Source organism: Zeus faber (genome assembly GCF_960531495.2).
Source record: "Zeus faber genome assembly, chromosome: 16".
In the NCBI taxonomy this organism is placed as follows: Eukaryota; Metazoa; Chordata; class Actinopteri; order Zeiformes; family Zeidae; genus Zeus; species Zeus faber.
The window spans coordinates 12434217-12455059 of record NC_137202.1 but is presented as its reverse complement, the minus strand read 5'-3'; the positions used below and the strand labels follow the sequence as shown (position 1 = coordinate 12455059).

Here is a 20843-nt window from a genome sequence, read left to right as displayed (position 1 = left end):
GTGCACACTGTGCACCCCCCTACACATTTATATTACTGATGTGGTTTCCGGTCCACTGGACCCGAGGGTAATAAAAGTGTGGAAATTGTAGGCCCTGTGTACCTCAACTCTGTCCTCCTCCTACCTGGGCCTGGTGTGTGTGTGTGTGTGTGTGTGTGTGTGTGTGTGTGTGTGTGTATTCTTTATGCACCTGCTATTCCCACACAAGGTTGCAGCATTGACACATTTAAGGAGAACCTGTCTTCTCCCACATTCCCGCACATTTTACCCTCTTGTCCTACGGGGACCATTCTATATTTTCTCACACTCTATCCCAGCTGAAAATTGGGGGTAGGACGCAACAAATAAATAGCTTGGCCTTTGTGGCTCCCTTTCACAATCGATCAAGATGGACAAGAGATTCTCTGCTCAGAGGGCCTTAGAAATAATTTTAGAAGAGAGGGCAGCTTTGGAAGGTGATGAAGAGGAATAGTTTTCAGAATTTGAGGATCACATTTCTGTCAATTCGGAGGCTGACTGTGAGTTTGAAGAGGGACGAGATTGACCATCCGCCAGCCCCAAAACGAGCCTGTCAGCAGCCAGCCACAGGACCAGCCCCAGGGCCAGCCCATCAACAGCCAGGAAGTAGAGAAATATGGATGTCAAAAAAAGGTGCGATTGAATGGTCTTCTTGCCCAAGGAAGGAGCCATCCTGCATCGCTGCCAATGTGATGAGGATGCAACCAGGGCCGACACGGATGGTGGTCACTCGTGTGCAGGACATCAAGTCTTCTTATGAACTTTTCATCCTGCATGCCGTCCAGAAAATAACAACAATGTCTCTGGAAATCTTCAACATTATTTCCAGGATTTTCCGCTTCGATAACCCAAGACGAGAGAGCAGCTCGGCGGCAGAGAGACAAGATAGCTGCCATCGGGACAGTGTGGGACAAGCGGGTGCACCGCATTCCCCTGTTTTACAACCCTGGGCCTAATGTCACTGTTGCTGAGCAGCTCATGCCATTTCGAGGCCGCTGCCCCTTCAGGCAGTACACAACATCTAAACCTGCAAAATATGGAATCAAGATCTAGGCTGCCGGTGATGGTGCTTCATCATATGCATGGAACTTGCAAGTATATACAGGGAAGCCAGAAAGAGGAGCCCCTGGGAAGAACCAAGAGAGTTGTCGTGGACATGACACAGGGACTCTGTTGACACAACATCACATGCGATAACTTTTTTTTACTTCACAAAAGCTGGGACAAGAGCTCCTAAAGAGGATGCTGACGATGGTAGGAACGGGACAGAAAAACAAGCCAGAGCTCCCACCTCAGCTGTTGACTACAAAGAACAGGCCCGTCAACACATCAAAATTTATGTTCACGGCTGATATGTCCCTGGTGTCCTACGTGCCAAAGAAAGGCAAAAAATGTGGTCCTGCATAGGGATGTGAGAATCTGTGGCCAGGAGCATCAAAAAATACAAATCATCATGATTATAATGCCAAAAAAGGAAGGGTGGACAACATGGACAAGCTGGTGACTGGCTACAGCTGCAAAAGAAGAACCCTATCCTGGCCACTTGTGATATTATGCTATCTTTGTGATATAGTTCAAAGAAATAAACATCAATAGTGATGGAGAAACCTTGTTTCATTTATGTTTGTTTAAGATAAACATGGTTTATTCCACCCATATCTTGATAATAGATTTTCCTTTTTAAATTACATTTTATCACAAAAAACAAACAGCACCTTTTTTGATAAAGGTGATCTACAGAGGTAAATGGCAAATATCGACCATATATTTGTATATATTGTTTGCAAATGAGATAAAGTTAACATCGATTAAGTATTTTTACATAAATTGTTATGGTTATATTGATTTACAAACCCAATAATGCGGTTGGTCAACCAGACCTGAGAACATCGGCTGAGTAACAGAAACATGAACACGGCGGCCTTGGGTTATCGGATCTCCCATCTCACCTGTAAAAAGCTGGAGGTCTGCGGGTTCCACTTCTCCTCTGGCCTCCCGTGCCACGTGTTGAGGATACTTAAACAGACCTGCAATAACACAAACGTCAATTCATTTTTGAGGCTGCCACATAGATATACTGAACCCCTTAAAAAACGTAGGAAAAGATCCTGCAGAAAACAAGGACGATGCTCGACAGGGTAGTGTCCCAGGCCTCCCAAGATCGTGGATTTCTCTTCAATCTTTTTCTTTTCATGTGTCATAATTTTAATCCACATAAATTTTCCCCCGCCCGACGGTCCGCTGATGGACCAAATGTATCTACTTGAGGGCTCATCACCAGTGTGTTGAATCCTCAGGCAAATCTTATGGCCGGCTGTCAGGGTCCATTATGAAAATAGATGTGGGCTGTCAGGGGCCGCCTAATGAAGAGCAGCAGATGTGGTGAGCTGTGGCACCTTTACAGTGAGCTCCCGTTGGAAGACAGCCATCGCTGAGTTGCAGAGAGAGCTTTACAGAAAAAGGGTCTTGGTCCTAACCCTTGACGGACTCCCACTGAAATCCAGATGTATCAATTTAGGAATGCAAATGGCCTTTGCGAGCTCCCGGATATGCTTGGGTTATTTCGGCACCAGCATATGATACAAAAGGTATGTGATAAACACCCATCAGCCTTCCATCGCCTTTTACTACTTCCGGACCTGTCGCGCCCTGGCTGAAACCAGAAAGCTGCCACTTCATCAGCCTCCCATCATGTTTCCGAGATACTTCTTGGAGTCACTTATCGAATAAATGGGCCATCCAAGCAGGTTATTGTGCTGACTTACCTTGCCGTCGTTGTAGAGGTTGGGGTTAAACCGTACACTGTGCCCACCAGTGGTCTCCAGGTTGACCAGCGGTGGGGAATTGGGATAGTCCTGGGGGAAGTAGACGTCGAACTCGAAGCAGCCGTTGGCGTATGGTGTGTCGGCAGGCCCTGTGATCAGAACCTGCCCACAAAAAAGAGGAGGAGGGGGGGGGGGCAAATAAACCAGAAGACGGTAATCATTAATCATGCGTCGAAGGGTTTGGTTAATGAAAAGGTGGAAGGTTAATTAAAGGGATATCCTTGTTCAAAATGGGACCATAAGCTAACAACCGCCAAAAACAAGAGCTGGACCGCTACCTTTTTCTCCGACCACAATGCAATCATGGAGACCGCTTTCTACCCATGACCCTCATGCACGTCCAATTTATTATTCTAACCCAAAAAGATTACCTCATTAATCATAGCAACACTATAGACCTGAAAAAAGAATGGGAACATCACACTGTAAGCTGGATAAAACCATATCAGAAATAGCACAGAGCGCAAACATTTTACAATTAATAAATCACAATGCTTAATTGGATTAACTATGTTGTTGTGTAACACTTCCCACACTCGTGATTTTAGGACCAAAAATTACTGTTTGCATATACGGACTGATTAGGTAAAGAGTATGGGTTTCCATGGAGCAGAGACAGTAACCCTCCCCAAAAAAGTATCGATAGTCAAGTTACAACTTGGCTTCCTGCTACAAGTAAACCTCCTCTAGAACCCTGGTACTGTGAACGCAACCAAAATGTGGTTGAAATATTTGATGACCGCAGGATTTGAGGGGGTTCACATGACGCCTTACAGTATAACTGGTATTTTTTTTTCCTTAAATACATGATGGAGAGCCTGGCTTGCATGCATGTTCTAATAAGAGGAGTTTCTATGGAGAGAGTAGGGGTGTTAGTAGGGGTGCACGGGTATTTAGGCAAAAGTTTTCAGGAAAACTTCTTTCTTTTTACAATGGGCAGGTAGAAACATAGCTTAAGATCTTGAAAACATTGTGAGGCTTACTGTTTTGATTGTGAATTCGTCACACACATGCCAACCCTCTTGAAATCAGCGTGTCGGGTTTGAGTACATCAGTTGCAGGCAACTGTGCTTGCAAGAAGTCTTGAGGCCTTTGATTGTTGCTCATGCGGCAAGCTTATTTTGACGTGAACATTCAGAACTGACACTTTTGAAAACACTTCTCTCCAAAGTGGGGCTAAATCTGAAGTGTTTGACAAGTCTGGATAAATACAGAAACGGTGCTGCAGTGTCCTCAGAAGCCTCAGTAGATCTGAGAGCACACTGGACAAAGGGGAAATTACCTCTCCCAGGTCAAAAAAAACCATCCAGCAGCTTTAAGCCAGCCAGTGTCCTTTTCTGCTCATGTTGCCCCTATCCAGACAACAAGGGTTCTTTATTTGCAGAAAAATATGGCCATTTTGACATTTAGCTGCACAGACTTTGCCATCCATCAAGTTGTTGTTTGATGGCCATTTGTTAAATGTCAATGGGGGAAATGAGTAAGAGCCTTCGATGGCCAATTATTTGGGGATGCACATTGGCATGCCAAATCAGAAGACATAAAACCCTGACGAAAAAACCAAGCAGGGCACAATCCAAATAGGACTAGGAAAACCCTACACACTTTCTTAACCAATTTCCATATGCTAGATGGACAGTGTGCTCATCTCACCGCCCCAGTGGCCACCCCACATTATCCTAAATGTGACTGGAATACAGTTTACTTCAGGGCTCTGAACCAGTTCTATGTATGCAAATGAAATCTGTAAACAAGCAATATTTGACAAGGAATAAAAACGTTATCATATATAACTTTTTTTTTTTATTATTATGGTGGATTGGATTAATACCAGTATTTTTTCCTGTGGAAAATTACTAAAAATGTTCTTGTTTACAAGTAGCCAGCTATTTCTGTTTTACCTTCACACTCCCAAATGACAGATGTACATTACGTCTCTGCCTTATTTCACATGTACATGTCCGCCCATTGCCACACACACACACACACACACACACACACACACACACACACACACACACACACACACACACACACACACACACACACACACACACACACACACACACACACACACACACACACCTTTATTATTTTTAATATTCGAATAATTCACGTTTGAAACGCCTACATTTAGAACTGGAGGGGGTTCAGCTTCACACATTCGCCTCCTTTACGGAGAAGTTTCCCCCCAAAAATAAATAAATATATATATATATCCCAAAAACTTGTGAAGTCCGGTCAGAGCCAGGAGCATGGAGACGGATTGGGCAATGAGTGGAATGGGCATTAGATGACTGTTACAGATACGGTAGGGTGCGCTCAGGTGGCGGTGAAGCCGGCGTCGGTGCATCGCCAGCGCTCATAGCTTCGCTGTCAGCAACCCAGCAGCGTCCTCAGCCGAGGTCACCGCATTTACCAAATTAAATACATTATATGTTTATTAAATCAATGCGATTCTTCTCAACCGTATGTGATATGTCACACTGGAGGCCAATGCTCTTGTGTACTTCAGAGATGGCACGATTATTGCAGGGAGAAGTATTGTCCGTGGTATTTATGTATATTTATAGGAAAGAAAGATTATACTTTTTTGAAAAGACATTAACAATTGGCCATTATGATCAGTTTCTTCGCATGTGTGTCGGTGACCGTCAATAACCGTCAATTGCCCGATTATGAAACTGAAATTGATAGGCACTGGCCAGACGGCTGGCGTATATATTTTTTTATTATGTTCTGGAAAAATGGTCTGAAAGGACCCTTCATACCTTCATGATGTCCAGCCTTTCCTCATCACAGCGGACAAAGACACTGGAGGAGGAGGACAGGGGCAGGGAGGTGGAAAGGGTGACGGCCTCCTGGGCCAGGCGGCGGGCGCGGGCAGCGCTGTTGGCATCGTTGGCGTTCTTCACCTGCGACATGTAGTGGTAGTTGACCTTGAAGACCAGGTTGCCGTCCTCGTCCTCAGACACCATCTCGAACGTGTCTGTCCGAGAGAAGGGAGGGAATTTCAATCAGTCATCGTCATGCTGTTTTTTTGGGGTTTTTTTTTTGAACAACGGGATCATGCAACCATACGCAACCGTAGCCCTGTAACCAGTGCATCCCTGGCGAGACTTGTGTGTAGCTGGATAATAAAGCTTGTGGTTTTCGATGTTCTGAGGAGGTACTAAAATCATTTCATTCATCCCAAGTTGGGTATCGAATCAATGGTCAAGACTTTATACGGACGTATAGTTGACATCAAAAGGGGAAGACAGACAAGTCCACTGTGCAGCACCTTTTCTACCAGAGCATCCCGTCATTCTACTTGGACAGGGCATTTTGTTGCTCTATCAGATAATGGCACTCTTGTTCAGTGTACTTTAAAACAGTTGCACAACAAGATATTTCTTGTCATGCGACGTCTGTCCTTTTTTCTATTCTGCTCATCTCCCTTGGAGCGGAGCAAGCCCGTTTATAGTCGCTCGCAATTATATTAAATGTTGGAGCGTAATCAATCGAGACGTCGCCGGATGGAGAGTTACGAACAGGAGAAAGGAGAGAGGGCGGAAAAAAGCGTGGGGGTGAGGCTGAGGCCAGACCCGGTGCCTTTCTCTGTCTGGGCGAATGGACGGATGACAGCAAGGCACCATGCATTATTTCAGTGTGTGTGTGTGTGGCGGGGGGGGGGGGGGGGCAAGTGAGAAAGACAAAGACAGAGAGTGAGAGAGAGAAAGAGACAAAGACACAGAGAGAGAGAGAGAGAGAGAGAGAGAGACAGACAGACAAAGACAGAGAGCGAGCGAAAGAGAGAGGAGACTGAAAAAGAATCAGAAAGACAGAGACAGGGAGAGGGGAGAGAAAGAGACCGGGACACAATGGGAGAGGGAGAGAAAGCTAGAGAAACAGAGACAGAAAGAAAGACAAGAGTGAGACAGAAAGGGAGTGAGAAAACCAGAGGGAGGGACAATGGGCCTCATTCACAAATAGGTGTGCAGAAATGTTCTTTCTTTGTGGGCAGAAAAGTTGGATGCGCAGAATGTATCTAACAACTCTAAATTGACAGCCGTGTGTTCGCAGCTTCTAATTTGCATAAATCACACATGGATTTCTCCATATATATGAATTCACTGTTGTGGCACTGACTGGTGCATTATCGGAGCCAGTGGATGCCGTGTCACCTTAGGTTTGCACTTTGGCCGAAATAAAGAAAAGTGGATTGATACAAGAGTTGCTTATTTATATTTATAAATTGAATGGAGGCTGCCGGGTGACTGAGTTGTGGTGCCAGGTTATTACATAAATACTAATAGAATGATCAATAATTAATAATAAAAGGAGGATTTCTTTTGCCAGTGGAAACTGAGAGATCAGCCATTGATCACGCTCAGCGATCTCTAAAGCTGCGCCTTCTCTCAAAGTCACACTGGGCAATATCCATAAATATATGTATAAAGCTACAGTAAATATGTCATTGTCACACCTGCTTGGAGATTAATATGAATCCTTTATAGCCTTCAGATACAACAGAGACAATTTCAGAATCTTAGAATGTCGTTGGAGCCGACATAAAAACACACAAACAAAAAACAAGATATGCAAAGAACAACAATAAGTCAAGATTATTATTAGTAATTCTTTGTAAATTTTCATGTGTTTTATTGTATAATATTGACTCTACTTATTTTCATTCATTGTGGTTCGAATATGCCAATTACATTTAATCAAAGTTAGTCTACATCATCTACCAGGACTTTGACATCTTGTGATTTGTGCGTACGCATGTCCTGAGGCAGTTCCAAATTCCTTCCTAAAGTAAGAACATATTGATGGATCACAAAGTCTTCCTTTGAAAGTGTGTACGCAAAATTTAATCACAGATGTGTGTGTTGCATTGCTTGTGGATGAGGCACAGAGAGAAAGAGGGGAAAGGATGACAGTCTTGCTTGGGGCTGCATGCGCACACAGGGGAGCCAGCTGTCAATCGCAGCTCTGGAGGAGGAGAGGTGGCCCCTCTGTCGACTCCCTTGTCAAAATATATCAGGCCCTCCTACATCTGACTCGCGCTGTGCAGCTATCTTCCCAAAAAGGAAAATATGTACACATAAAGCACACATGCAGACATAAAGAATGAAGCGCTGCGAGCTTACCAAACTGAAGCTTCATCATGGCCGCGACGTATTTCTCCTCGAGGGAAAGCAGAATGGACAGGGGCTTGGGCCGGCTGGACGTCTTCTTTGAAGACTCTGCCAGCTTCCTCTCTGGTGGTTGTTGAGGGCAAATAAAGAGGTGGTTAAGGTTACGGTGGTGGGGATATATAGCATTCATTTAAATAAGGCAGATAACAATCAAACCAAACATTTATAGTGTTGACACTCATACATGTGCCGTGAATGGAAAAAACAAAAAACAAAACCTGTGATAGTCTTGAGAAATTTGGACGCCTCCCAATCTTTCAAGATATTTATTCAAAATAAATGGGAGGTATTAAGCTGCAACAGTTGTGTTCATTGGCCAAGGGGGAATGCAAGGTTAGGTTTTCGCAGGAGCCCGCGTGGCCGCCCTCCACTTACACTGACAAATTGAACCTGCCATCATTAAGGGAAGCTAATGGCAGATCCCGCCTGCGATCCTGTAATTTCCCCTAAAATATGACTCTTTGACAGTTCTGAATGTGCTGGTGACAAGTGAAAGTGTTAAATGGCAGCCAATTTGCTCTGGCAACAAAGCATCGAAGGGGAGGGTGCATGCGATACACACATAAAACTCGTGAACATTATTAACTGTCCATATATACATATTCACACACACACACACACACACACACACACACACACACACACACACACACACACACACACACACACACACACACACACACACACACACACACACACACACACACACACACACACCTGTCCATTCCACACCTGTCCATTCAACGCAGTTCCCACTACTATTCAATAGCAGGACCTTCCTTGGACATCGTCCCTTAAAGTCCAAGTCCTTATTAAAACAACTATGCATTCATGTAGCCTCTAACGCAACCAAACCCCGGACCATACACTGATTAGCCTCAACATTAAAACCACTGACAGGTGAAGTGAATAACAAGGATCATCTCGTTCCAATGGCACCTGTCAAGGGGTGGGATATATTAGGCAGCAAGTGAATAGTCAGTTCTTGAAGTGACTGATGTGTTGGAAGCAAGAAAAACGGACAAGCGTAAGGATCTGAGCGACTTTGACAAGGGCCAAATTAAGATGGCTAGACGACTGGGTCAGAGCATCTCCAAAACAACAGGTCTTGTGGGGTGTTCCCAGTAAAAAGTGGTCCTAGGAAGGACAACTGGTGCACCCGCGACAGGGTGGGTCATGGGCGCCCAAGGCTTGTTAATGCGCGTGGGGACGAAGTCTATCCCGTCTGCGCCGATCCCACAGAAAAGCTTCTGTAGCACAAATTGCCGAAAAGGTTATTGCTGGCTATGATAGAAAGGTGTCAGAACACACAGTGCATCGCAGCTTGCTGTGTATGGGGCTGCGTAGCCGCTGACCACTGTCCACCGACAAAAACGCCTACAATTGGCACGTGAACGTCAGAACCGGACCATGAAGCAATGGAAGAAGGTGGCCTCATCTTTAACATCATCTGGATGGCCAGGTGCGTGTGCGTTGTTTACCTGGGGAATAGATGGCACTAGGATCTACCATGGGAAGAAGGCAAGCCGGTGGAGCCAATATGATGCTCTGGGCAATGTTCTGCTGGGAAACTTTTGAGTCCTGGCATTCATGTGGATGTTACTTGGACACGTACCACCTATCTAAACAGACCAAGTACACCCCTTTATGGCAGTGGTATTCCTTGATTCCAGTGGCCTCTTTCAGCAGGAAAATGCACATTGCCACACTGCAAAAAATGTTCAGGAATGGTTTGAGGAACACAACTAAAGCGTTCAAAGGTGTTGACTTGGCCTCCAAATTTCCCAGATCTCAAACGGATCGAGCATCTGTGGGATGTGCAGGAACAAGCCCGATCCATAAAGGACTTAAGAGGACTTCCTGCTAACGTCATGGTGCCAGATACCGCAGGACACAGGTGGTCTTGTGGAGTCCATGCCTCGACGGGTCAGGGCTGTTTTGGTGGCACGAGGGGGATATACACAATATTAGACAGGAGGGTTTAATGTTGTGGCTGATCGGTGTATGCTTTCAAGTGGAAGCTTTGATTCCCCTGGCAGGCTGTTCTATGGGCCTCTAAATTGACAGCAACATTGACCTTCATCAGCAATCCCCCAACGCAGCCACCACCCTACCCAACTTCCTGCCTAAGACAAAACAACATGGACGTAGAAACCCTCTGGTGGGTGGGTGGGGGTTGGAAATGCTCTGTCATTTTTTGGATGCGTGTTCGGTGTCCCAATTAAGATTTTTGTGGCTAATGTCCTGAAAGGACATTCTCCCTCTCCATCTGAGCCTCAAAACAACCTAGAACAGGGGTGGATTTTAGACCTTTCAGAATAAGCATGGCCATGATTTCAAAATCAGGCCAGGTCCCCTTATTAGGATATTGAGAGGCAGTCAATCAAAGCCTTTTGGACTCTTTTGCGAGGCTAAACTTAGAGACCCACTTTTCCTGTCCTTGTGCCAAGAATACGGGACAAAGACAAAAAAGTTGTGGCAGAAGTAGAAGGAGAGAGAAAAATGAACGGCGGGAAAGAGAATTGGGACCTGATGAAACAATTTAGACTGAGTAAGATGAAGGGGAAGTTAAAAATACTGTGCGACAGCGTGAGGTTTGGGTAAGGTAGAGGACGGATGTAAGGTGTAGGGTAATGAGGATGTCCTTAACAAATCAGTAACTGCAATTCTGAGTACTTAACTGAGCAGTCAATTTCTGAAAAAGCCTTAGCTGTCTGAATCGGGATCTTGAAAGCCAATGAGTAAATGGAATTTTACCCTCTACCCTGCCCACACACTATTTTCGCATGGTCGTCTGCACCAGGTTTGTAGCTTGGTTTCAAAAATATTGAAATATTGAAAATGGGTACAAGAGGTGTGTTCGTATCTACCCTGGTTGGCCTGTCGTAGGCTGGTGGTTGCAGCGTAGACAATCTCGGCTGTCCTCTGGATGTCTGGCACTAGCAGGGTCAAGCCCTCAGGCTCTGGATCCGAGTTATCAGTCTTTGTTACCCCTTTACTCTTATCTTTCTTTGACCTGAGAAATTCAAAAAGAATGCATTAGAAACATACCATGTCAAATCAGCTATACTGTAAATATTGGTGGCCTGGAATGGAATTTTGTAACAGAACCTGATAGATTAGCAAGAATAATGTGTGCCCTTAGTTGTGCACAGGTCTAAACAGGGCCTTACATTTTGGAGTTCATAATGTAAACAATATACCAAGTGTGATAAACAACAAGACACATGGTAAAATTCTTTACATTAAATAAGAAATCTTGCCTATCAGCATGGGGAAAGAATTAGAAAGACAAGTAAGAACTGAATTTGTTGCACGTATCCATTTTTACCAAGCATATTGCATTTGAACATTTTGCAAGCATGAGTGCTTGCGTGTGCACATGTTTGCCTAGGCTGACAAATTCCAGTTCTAAGCGTAACAGAGGAAGGACACTGCCTTAGAGGTGTGAAGAGGAAACAAAGGTCTGACCTAATGTTCAGACAAAACCACACGGCTGGCTGAAATACCCTCCACTGCCCAGGTGCAGATGAATTATTGAACCAGCTTTAATTTAGCCTCACAGCATAAATAACTTTCATTTATACTCCAACACAAATCATGGCTTCATCTCTCTCCGCTGGCTTTGACCCAAGTAGACCCCAATTTTCTTTGAGGTGACCGGGTACTTTTTGCCTTGTTGTGTGGTAGAGGAGTAGCGTCTTTTTGGAAGTTCTACACAAAAATTACTAAAAGCGGGGGCTCAAGCATCTCACAACCTTGCACCTCAATGGGAAGGGCACTGAAAGGCAAATGGATTCTAAGGATGCACAATGAGAGAAAGGGTGGTGGGTCACTGAATAGGCAAACATCTACCTGACCTCACGTGATGTTGAACAGCTGCCATGATCCCCTCGTCCCAGAATACTGACTGCTGACAGAGTCAGCTAAGGTCTAAATGACAGTTGATGGCAAACCAGATACAGCGATGGTTGCGTGCCCTCACAGGACATAAATCAGTTTCATTGTCAAGGATTCCATTTCTGTCACACAGATATGCAGACATATAGCTTATAAGATACATCAATGGAAATCCTTCACTTTAACTTTTGAGCTGCTTGCAGCATGTTGGGCAATGCATGTACAATAACATCCATGCTGTTGAACATGATGAGCTTCAACAATATAAATTGTTACACACACAAAAAACCCACTAACTACATACAATGTTTTTGGAAAAGGGAAGTTTGTCCATTCAACCAAAACCAGTGATCTGCCAACCAATAATTCATGGTTCATCTCTTTTTTATAAGCAATCATCGATGGAGGCATGTTGATGTCACAGCTATCACTGAGATACTCATTTCTGTTATGTAGACTGGTGAAATGCCCTGTTTACATGTCTTCATCTGCTACAGCCAAGCTCGAATTAACACCTAATACTGCATCAAGGCTTCTAACCAAAATTCTTCCCTGGTCCTACAGGGAGGAGCAGTTCAGCATTGGCTACCTTTAATTAACCCCCACGTACTTCCCATCTTCCCACTCAAAAGTACTTTCCATCTAGCAACACTAGGACAGTTTTGGCTCACGTTATTGTGTTGGTGTGTAAATTAACAAAATGTTCAGTCACCTTGCTGGTTGTTCCAACACATTCCGAATCACGATGTTCCTAACAATTAATTTTCCTGACGTTGACAAGTCAGGAAAGTCCTGACAAGTCCAAAAAATTTTGCGTATATTCCAAAAAATGTTGCGTATATTATAAGAGCCGTTTGAAACCATTTATCACATTCTTCAATAACCAAATCGTATTTTAAATGGCCCGACGGACCAGGCGAAGGCAGGCCAGTGGTGTGCCTGAGCCCGGAGGGGACAGGGAGAGTGTAAAGCTAGCGGCTGTCTGGGATCCTAGCCGGGATACCCGGCCAGGCGCAACGAGTAACACTGTCCACGGCCCTAGGAAATGTGCCCGACAAGGGCTTCCTAATGAGGGGGTGCCGACACTGGGACACCCGGCCAGGCGCAACAAGTATCTGTGTCCACAGCCCCTGGAAATGCGCCTGACAAGGGATTCCTAATAAAAGGATGCAGACACTGGGAAAACGATCTTCCCTATGCCATATTTCAGTGTAAATTATGTCAATATGTAATTTAAATTTTTACATTAATAAAATAATAGGGCCTAATAAGTTTAACCGGTGTAATAAATGTGTGTGTCGCGTGTGCAGTGCTTGTAAATTAAATATATTTTATTTTTATTGTGCATTCCAGGCAATATCAATCAAAGTGCAGTTGGGTTTGTTTTGATTAAGTAAAAATAACTCAACAAAATACAGGTAACTTACAAAATTTAACTTCACTGAAAAATATCTATTATTCTAATTTACAGTACATTTTTTTGCAAAAGCAGATATTTCCCAACAGTCATTTTTTGCAAAAGTAGATAACTCCACATTTACTTTTTCCGTTGTTGATCAAGGAGATAAAATCACAGACTCTTCAGTTCCGTCAAAATAATCCATCTTAAAAGATGACTTTTACCGTTCTTTAAAAGGCTTTTATGACAAATTGTATTTCAGCAGTCATTTATAACGTATTTAAAACAATTAGTTTGTTTTTTAAAGGATGGCGTTTGTTCGTTTTTTACAAATTAACTCTACATGTATATATATTTTTTTCTCTTGTTACCTTATATGAACTGTGCAGGACTGACATTGTCACAAGTCTGAGGAGGATCGGAGTCAACAGTCATGCCCGATTGAATTCTAAAAACAGAGACCAGGCACCTGGTACCTTAAATCCATAAGAAGGCTTTTTAAAGATCTGTTGATGACATGTGTCCATGTAAATGCACAGCAGCAGCCTGAAGAGGCGTAGTAACATGGTTCTGCGCCATGTTTTCAAATCACACTCCGCTGAGGTCACTTCTTTGGGTTTAAATTTTGATTCATCAGGATAGGAAAATGGGTAAAGAGAGCAATGGGCAAGAAATTGCAGAGGGCTATGATCAAAGGCATGTTCTCCACGTGTGAGATGCCACCCCACCTACTTAATCCTTTAAGCACATCTCAGCAACGTATTAGGGTCCTGGGGTAGAGGTGGTGGAGCAGGGGTAGAGTAGAGACTTAAATGAACAAGGCCATGGAGGTCCACATGTAACAAGGCTAAATAAATGTTTAATATAATTTAAAAAACAAAATGAACAGGAACCTCTGCAAACATAGCTTCTGAGTTAAAAGCTGTGTGTGTGTGTGTGTGTATGTGTGTGTGTGTGTGTGTGTGTGTGTGTGTGTGTGTGTGTGTGTGTGTGTGTGTGTGTGTGTGTGTGTGTGTTAGAGAGAAGTAATGACGCCAAGGTAAATTTCCTGCAGACCTTTCAATAAATTGGGCTCTCGTAAACCATTGAAATGTTCAACAGTGAGTTTAACAACACCTACAGTAAACTGACAAGACATTGCTTATTGAACTAGCCTGCTCATTAGTTCATAAACCAAATTCTGAAAGCTCTAAAATGGGCTAATAGGAAGGTTAGCCCTTGTGGTCTGACATTGTTATTCTTAGCGTCAAGAAAACAAAACCATCAGTCAACTATATATACAACTGGCAAGTTCCTTAAAAGTTTGAGACATTCCTCCATCTCTGCAGTACCTAAACGCTTTACCACCAGATTGTATCTGTTGGTCGAGAGCATGTCACGTAGGACTGACACATTTCTCGACCAACTACTTTGTTTACTTCATTTTTTTTTTCTATTTATCAACTAGCATTCTGAACTCTTTTTGTAGTTTGATTTGAAGGAAAATAATAAAAAGCAATTTAAAGGGGACCTATTTTGAAAAACTCCCTTTATCAGTGATTGTGCACATACATCTGGGTTTCTGATGGCCGTACTAACACACAAATTGTGAAGTAAGACCACTCAGTCAGTTATTTGTGAGCTGTCTATTTCAGAAAGCATGTGATGAAACAAACCGTTCAGAATTGCAGCGTTAGGCCTCAGTAGAATTAAAACCACCCCCCATCTGAGTAACTCCACCCATGGCTCGAGAACAACAAGCGGCGCTGGGAACTGCTCTGTTGGCTTACAGACCAGCACAAATCTTTTAAAAGAAAGAGGAATTACTACCGGCTGTCCGTTGGTAGACTGTAGGCAGCAGGGTGCGATCCACTGCGTGTTTCTTCAAACAAACTAATAAAGTTTTTTATTGTAGGTGTATTTTTATTTATTTATTTTATTTTCTATCATTTACACAAAACAAAGAAAATCCCTGGGGGTGGTGTTCTGATGCGGTGTCCCCCACAAGCTTGGAGCACGGCAAAGAAAGTGGGAATAAACTTTTAAATGAGGCCTTGTAGATCTAATATGAGTGAAAATTCTGCAACTGGATTGCTTTTTTCTTCCTTCAAATTTGCTCAGTAAACCTTTTTGTTCAGATACAGATTTTGGTGGACTGATGGTTAAATCAACAAAAGTTTACGGACTAAATACAAAGTAACCCGGAAGTCAGCTCAAACCCCCTTGGCTCACAGAACTATGGGCCTCAGGAGGGTGGCGCCAACCACTAAAACAGAGTGTCCTGGAACAGGATGATTCAGAGTATAAACCCAAACACAAAGGAAAACTCATTGTCTCACATAATTAGAGCTGGCTTTACAATCCTAACAGTACTATTTTTTAATTTTGTATTTTTAATTACCTGAGGCGGTTGGTGTAAGTGTCCACACAGGTCTTCATCTTGGCCAGGAGCATGCCCACAGAGGTCCGTCCCTCTGAATGCTCATCCTCCCCCTCTTCCTCCAGCTCCTGCCCAGGGTCCCCAGACAGCGGCAGCAGCAGGGGTACGAGGGCCGTGCAGGTGGAGATGGCCCGCAGCAGCTCCAGCAGTGCCCGGTACAGGGGTACATGACGGGCCATGTCCAGCACTGTAGAGCAGGAAAGCAATGGATAGACACTAAGAACATACACCAACCCTTCCCGGCCAAAAAGATAAAAAATAACAAACCCCCAAATGATTCTTTCACATTGTAGCTTTAAAGAAAAATAATAAATGCTGCTTTCTAAAAAATGCTTTCTAAATAACTGACAATATATTAATATTGTATTTTGATATTGTATATATCCATATATTACATGAAAAGTCGAGGCTTCAAATACATGAGTTAGAGGCGCAGATGTAGCACCTAAACCAAATGGACACTGCAACATTGTTAAGAGATGACAACAACCTGACCTAATGATGGACTACAAAACACAAGGCTTGCTCTGCTGTCCAAGATGTCAAGGAAAAAAAATGAAATAAAAAATCTGATAACCGAACAATAGAGCAGCACCCATCTCAATAGAGCAGCACCCATCTCCTGGGTTGTGTGTCTGTATGCATTCACTAGGAAGGCTGGAGCGCAGTCTGTACTCATGAAAGCGGAGAGTGAAAGGGAAAGGTGCAGTCGGGGGGAGAGTGGGAAGGAGAAAGAAAAAGAGTGAGTGCAGACGCACACGGACCAGAAAGAAAAGTGACGGTAAGTGATCAGGGGAGGAGTGAGAACGACAACTCCAGATTGCTGTGAGATTGAACCCTTAGTGGAGCTAAGTGTGTGAGCATTGCAGAGTCCAGAGACGGATAGTCGTCAGCACTACCAGCCGCTACCAAAGAGGATATTAAAGATTATTCGATTTTCAGGAAGGGACAAAATGACAAACGACATGCTACGATAAATAGTGGGCCTAAGGTGTTCATAGGGACTCCAGAACTCTATTTGGAACTCCTCCACAAAACAAAATAGGCGGCGGGCCTGAGATTTGTTGGAATACCACATTTCATGACCCCCTATCCCCATTTACCAACGCAATTGTGTGTGTGTGTGTGCGCGCGCGCAAGTCTGCGCCCATGTGTGTGCGTCTTGTTGCTACTGAGGAAAAGGATGAAGCTGAAATGAGTAGCCAGGAGGGCACTTAAGGGAAGGAAATCTAAAGTTAGCTCTGGCAGCAAACTCCCATTTCCCGGAACACAAGAATCATAATAAAAACAAGGTAAATTCATGGTTGCCCTCCTTGAGAAAGCCCAATGAGCAACAAGTGAAAAACCATGCAGACTTAGATAATATGTGGCAGAGCTGGCCAAAGGGAAAATTGAGGAAATAGGCATATGGGTGAGATTAAACAAGTGAGTGTTGAAGGGGTATAAGGTTATTTTGGAAATGACTAGTGACAAGTGGCTCTTGTGTTGGCTATTAAATGTTTTTTAAAATCACAAAAAAAGAATTGCATACTGCAGTCGTGCCATAAGAACTGACAATAAAAATACAATAGAAATTTTTTGAGAAGAGAATGAAATACAAAAATATTTAGAGTGATGTTTGACAATAACAGGTGATAATGATCTGATGGTTGAGGATAACATTTAATTGAAGCTGCTGACCCATATCACCACGATTCTATGCATTGCGCTGCTGCCACATAATTGGCTGATAAGATAATTGCATGAATAAGTACTGTCGGTGTACAGGTGTTGCTAATAAAGTGCTCAGTGAGTCTACGTAAAAATAGGCCATCATTTGGCCATCTTGCCTCGTCCTATTCCAAAGTATCAACCACCTGTCTCCAAATAAATAGAGAACCTCGGATAAGGACAGAGTATAAACCAACAGCAGTGATTCAGCCGTGGACTCTGAAGTACACAGTACAAAAGAAAACAACAACACTGGTTTGAGTGAACTCAGCCAAAAAGCTTGTGTGTGAATATTGGAGTTGCAAACATTCACAGAAGATGCCAACAAATGCCCAAATAAATAAATAAATAAATAAATAAATAAATAAATAAAGGTGTACAGTGTCTGCTCATGGCCTTATTTGCCACCCTTGAAAAGGCTTTGTCTCCACCATGGGTATTTATTGTAGTTACAGTTCTCAAACAGAAGTCAAGGGTCCATTGAGCCCCCTGGGAGCGCATGTATATGGGCCAAATTATTTTCCGCCAGTCAAGGTCCAGTGTGCACATGTGTGCATTCAATGTATCAATGCAGTTGGCTCAAACATCTCAAAACGGCTAGCAGCAGCCCTCATCTGTGGCTGCTACACTGTTTTACATTTATATTGAAATTCCTGACTCCAAATTGTCCCTTTTCCCAGCACGGGAGCCAACACTGACCTGCCCTGGGCTTTAATCTGCCCTATCATTGGAGGGCTCCTGGTGTAGAATCCCAATCCCTTTTGCAATAAATACATCTTTGCAATTACCGTGAGGGCCTGCTATACACACTGTGATTGATGCAGGCTATGTCACTGTCCTCTAGAATATGTGTGAGGAAGAATGCTGTGTGTGTGTGTGTGTGTGTGTGTGTGTGTGTGTGTGTGTGTGTGTGTGTGTGTGTGTGTGTGCGTGTGTGTGTTGAATGAATAGTCCTCCCCCTGTTTTGTCTCAATGTCAGACTTTTCCCTATTTTCAGGTTAGATATCCCTTTCCGCCCCATCCTCTTTCACCATTATTTAATTTGGACCAGGATGCAACCTAGACAGACTGGGCTGAAAGAGAAAGGAACAGAATAAAAAGGTTGGGATGGAAAGGAGGCTGATCCTCTGAGGGATTTTAGATCCACGCTTTTCATAAACAAATGGATAATAAACAAGGTTAACAAGAAAAAGGATGACTGTAGCGGATGGAGGACTGAGGTAAAGATGCACTAGAGTGCTCCATCAACCTCACAATCTAAGTTCACCTATGAGCAAATGAGGACAGTGTTTCAATGTCTGTTCTTCCGTTAGTGTGAGAGAGTGTGAAGCAAGTTAAGCAAGATAGATTGCTGAGATACAACAATCCACTGGTTTGTTGTTCGAAGTGATGACCAAATTATGAACTCCGATCGACCGTTTCCTTTAAAGTGAGCATCCAGGTGGAGATCATTCCTCCGTATTCCATGTGATGTGAAGTCACAATGGGAAACCCTTTTGATAAGAGTTCAACCTTTAAATCGTACATGTTTTATACACACCCGGAATCATTGTTGTGTCAGCGGCATAACACGCGGATTAGAAAAATGACGTTAGTTCCGGAGACAAGATGCAGAGTCCTTGGAAAATTTTGAGGGTGATTTTCCCAGAAACAGTTTGCCGCACCCTCGTCATTAATAAGCCATAGCTTTAAAAAATATTTGCTTTAATCGCACAACTGACACCTTGTTTTGAATCAAAATCAGAAATACTTTAATAATCCCAGGGGGAAATTACTTAAAGCTCCGAATTCTCCACTTTCAAATGACGTGGAGAGGAAAAAAAAAAAAAAAAAAATGAAAAAAAAGTGAAACAGCACCAGAAGTACCTATAATCTGCGGTGGGTCACGAATGGCACAACCAAATTGCAGCTGCAATACATAATCACTATATCTGTTAGTAAATTCCACTTCTACTTTTCTAAATAGAAGTCCCATGAATATTTGAAGACGTTATATCGTGGAAATGTTCGGTCATACCTCGTCATCATCTATGATTAAGACCACTAAATAGTATATCCAGTGTTTCCCCTATATGCACCAAGCAACTGCAGTATGGCGCTGATAAAATATGACTGCTGCTGCTAAAAAGAAAATTTTGAGGAGAGAAGAGGACTCCAATTTATCTCTTTAGAAACTAACGTTATATTATTTTTGCGTTATGGACGCTTCATATGGGGGTCAATTCACACAACTGTGAGTAAAGAATATAAATGAGAAACGTTGCGCTTACCTGATAATGTCAGAACAACAATTATGTAACAACAAGCACCGGCTAGATGTCAACAATGAAGCAAGCAATGCTGATCACGGATTCAGGATTATCATTCATCGAAGTGAAAACAGTCCTTCAGCTTCAAATGAGTATTGATGCGCACGGAGTGCTGTTGGCACGGTACCGGAAGTGAACAGTCAACAGAAATCCTGTTATAACCTGAAACGCCCAACACAGACCTGAAAACCGCAGGCTGTGGGAGAGTAGTGCAAGCAGGCGCTAGGCGTTAGCAGCTTGCGGCTACAAGTGTTAACACACAGTAGCACTATGCAGCACTTCTGGGCCCGTAGTCTCGCTGGGATACCTAGTGGCTGTAAGGTGTATTAACCGCCAAAAGCTTCCGAAGACAGAAAAAGTTTTTGTTGAAGATCTATTCAATTCATTTTCCCCCTTCTTTTCCTTGGAGACTGGTTGAGTCCATTTAAGTGGCTGAAAATGTCAGCCACGTATGCCAATTTAGCCAGCTACTCAAAAATCACCGAAGCGAAGTGCGAGTTAAAAAATTTGTGTCGAGAAAAAAACACCCTCACCTCGTCACGCAATTCAAAAAGTCATCTCAGTACCTTCCCCCTTGAGAGCCACCAGACTTCGGTGTGTAACTGAAGCTGCTTATGGTCACTGCCCATCTCGTCACATAAAACAGAAACTAAACGCGAATGCAGTGGGCGGCTTTTGATGAAGTTGACGGGTCTGACTGCCTCATCTAGAACAGTCTTTAGATCTGCAGGCATTTTCTTTATAGCCAGCACTTCTCTGTGTTTACTGCAGTTGACAGATGCTACTAGTGGAGCCACAACTTTCACCGGGTGATGACTCCACTGTGCTGGCCCGGCATCGCACGGGCCCCATCAGTGCTCACTCCCACACATTTGGACCAATCAATCCCGTGACTATGAACGCGTTCGGAATGTCAAAAATGGCCTCAGCAGTTGAACGCGTCGGTAATGATTTGCAAAACAGGAACTTCTCTTTTATCTCTGCATTGTTTTCACATCTTATATAGGAAAGCAGGATTGACAGATTTGTGAAGTCTCTCGATTCCTCCAATTGGAGGGTCAAAAAACGTTTCTCATATGC

General features: G+C 43.4%; 1 protein-coding gene across 3 annotated transcripts in view; it reads right to left on the bottom strand.

Moving 5' to 3' along the window:
* Positions 1-20843, bottom strand: part of birc6 (baculoviral IAP repeat containing 6) — a 148882-nt gene that overhangs the window by 17729 nt on the left and 110310 nt on the right. For all 3 annotated transcript variants that reach the window (XM_080016188.1, XM_080016189.1, XM_080016190.1), the window contains 6 exons: positions 15706-15931; positions 10897-11042; positions 7979-8089; positions 5615-5832; positions 2784-2945; positions 1968-2045 (listed from right to left, as the gene is read on the bottom strand). In XM_080016188.1, coding sequence (XP_079872314.1) covers positions 1968-2045; positions 2784-2945; positions 5615-5832; positions 7979-8089; positions 10897-11042; positions 15706-15931 — 941 coding nt within the window. The remainder of the gene's footprint in view (positions 1-1967; positions 2046-2783; positions 2946-5614; positions 5833-7978; positions 8090-10896; positions 11043-15705; positions 15932-20843) is intronic.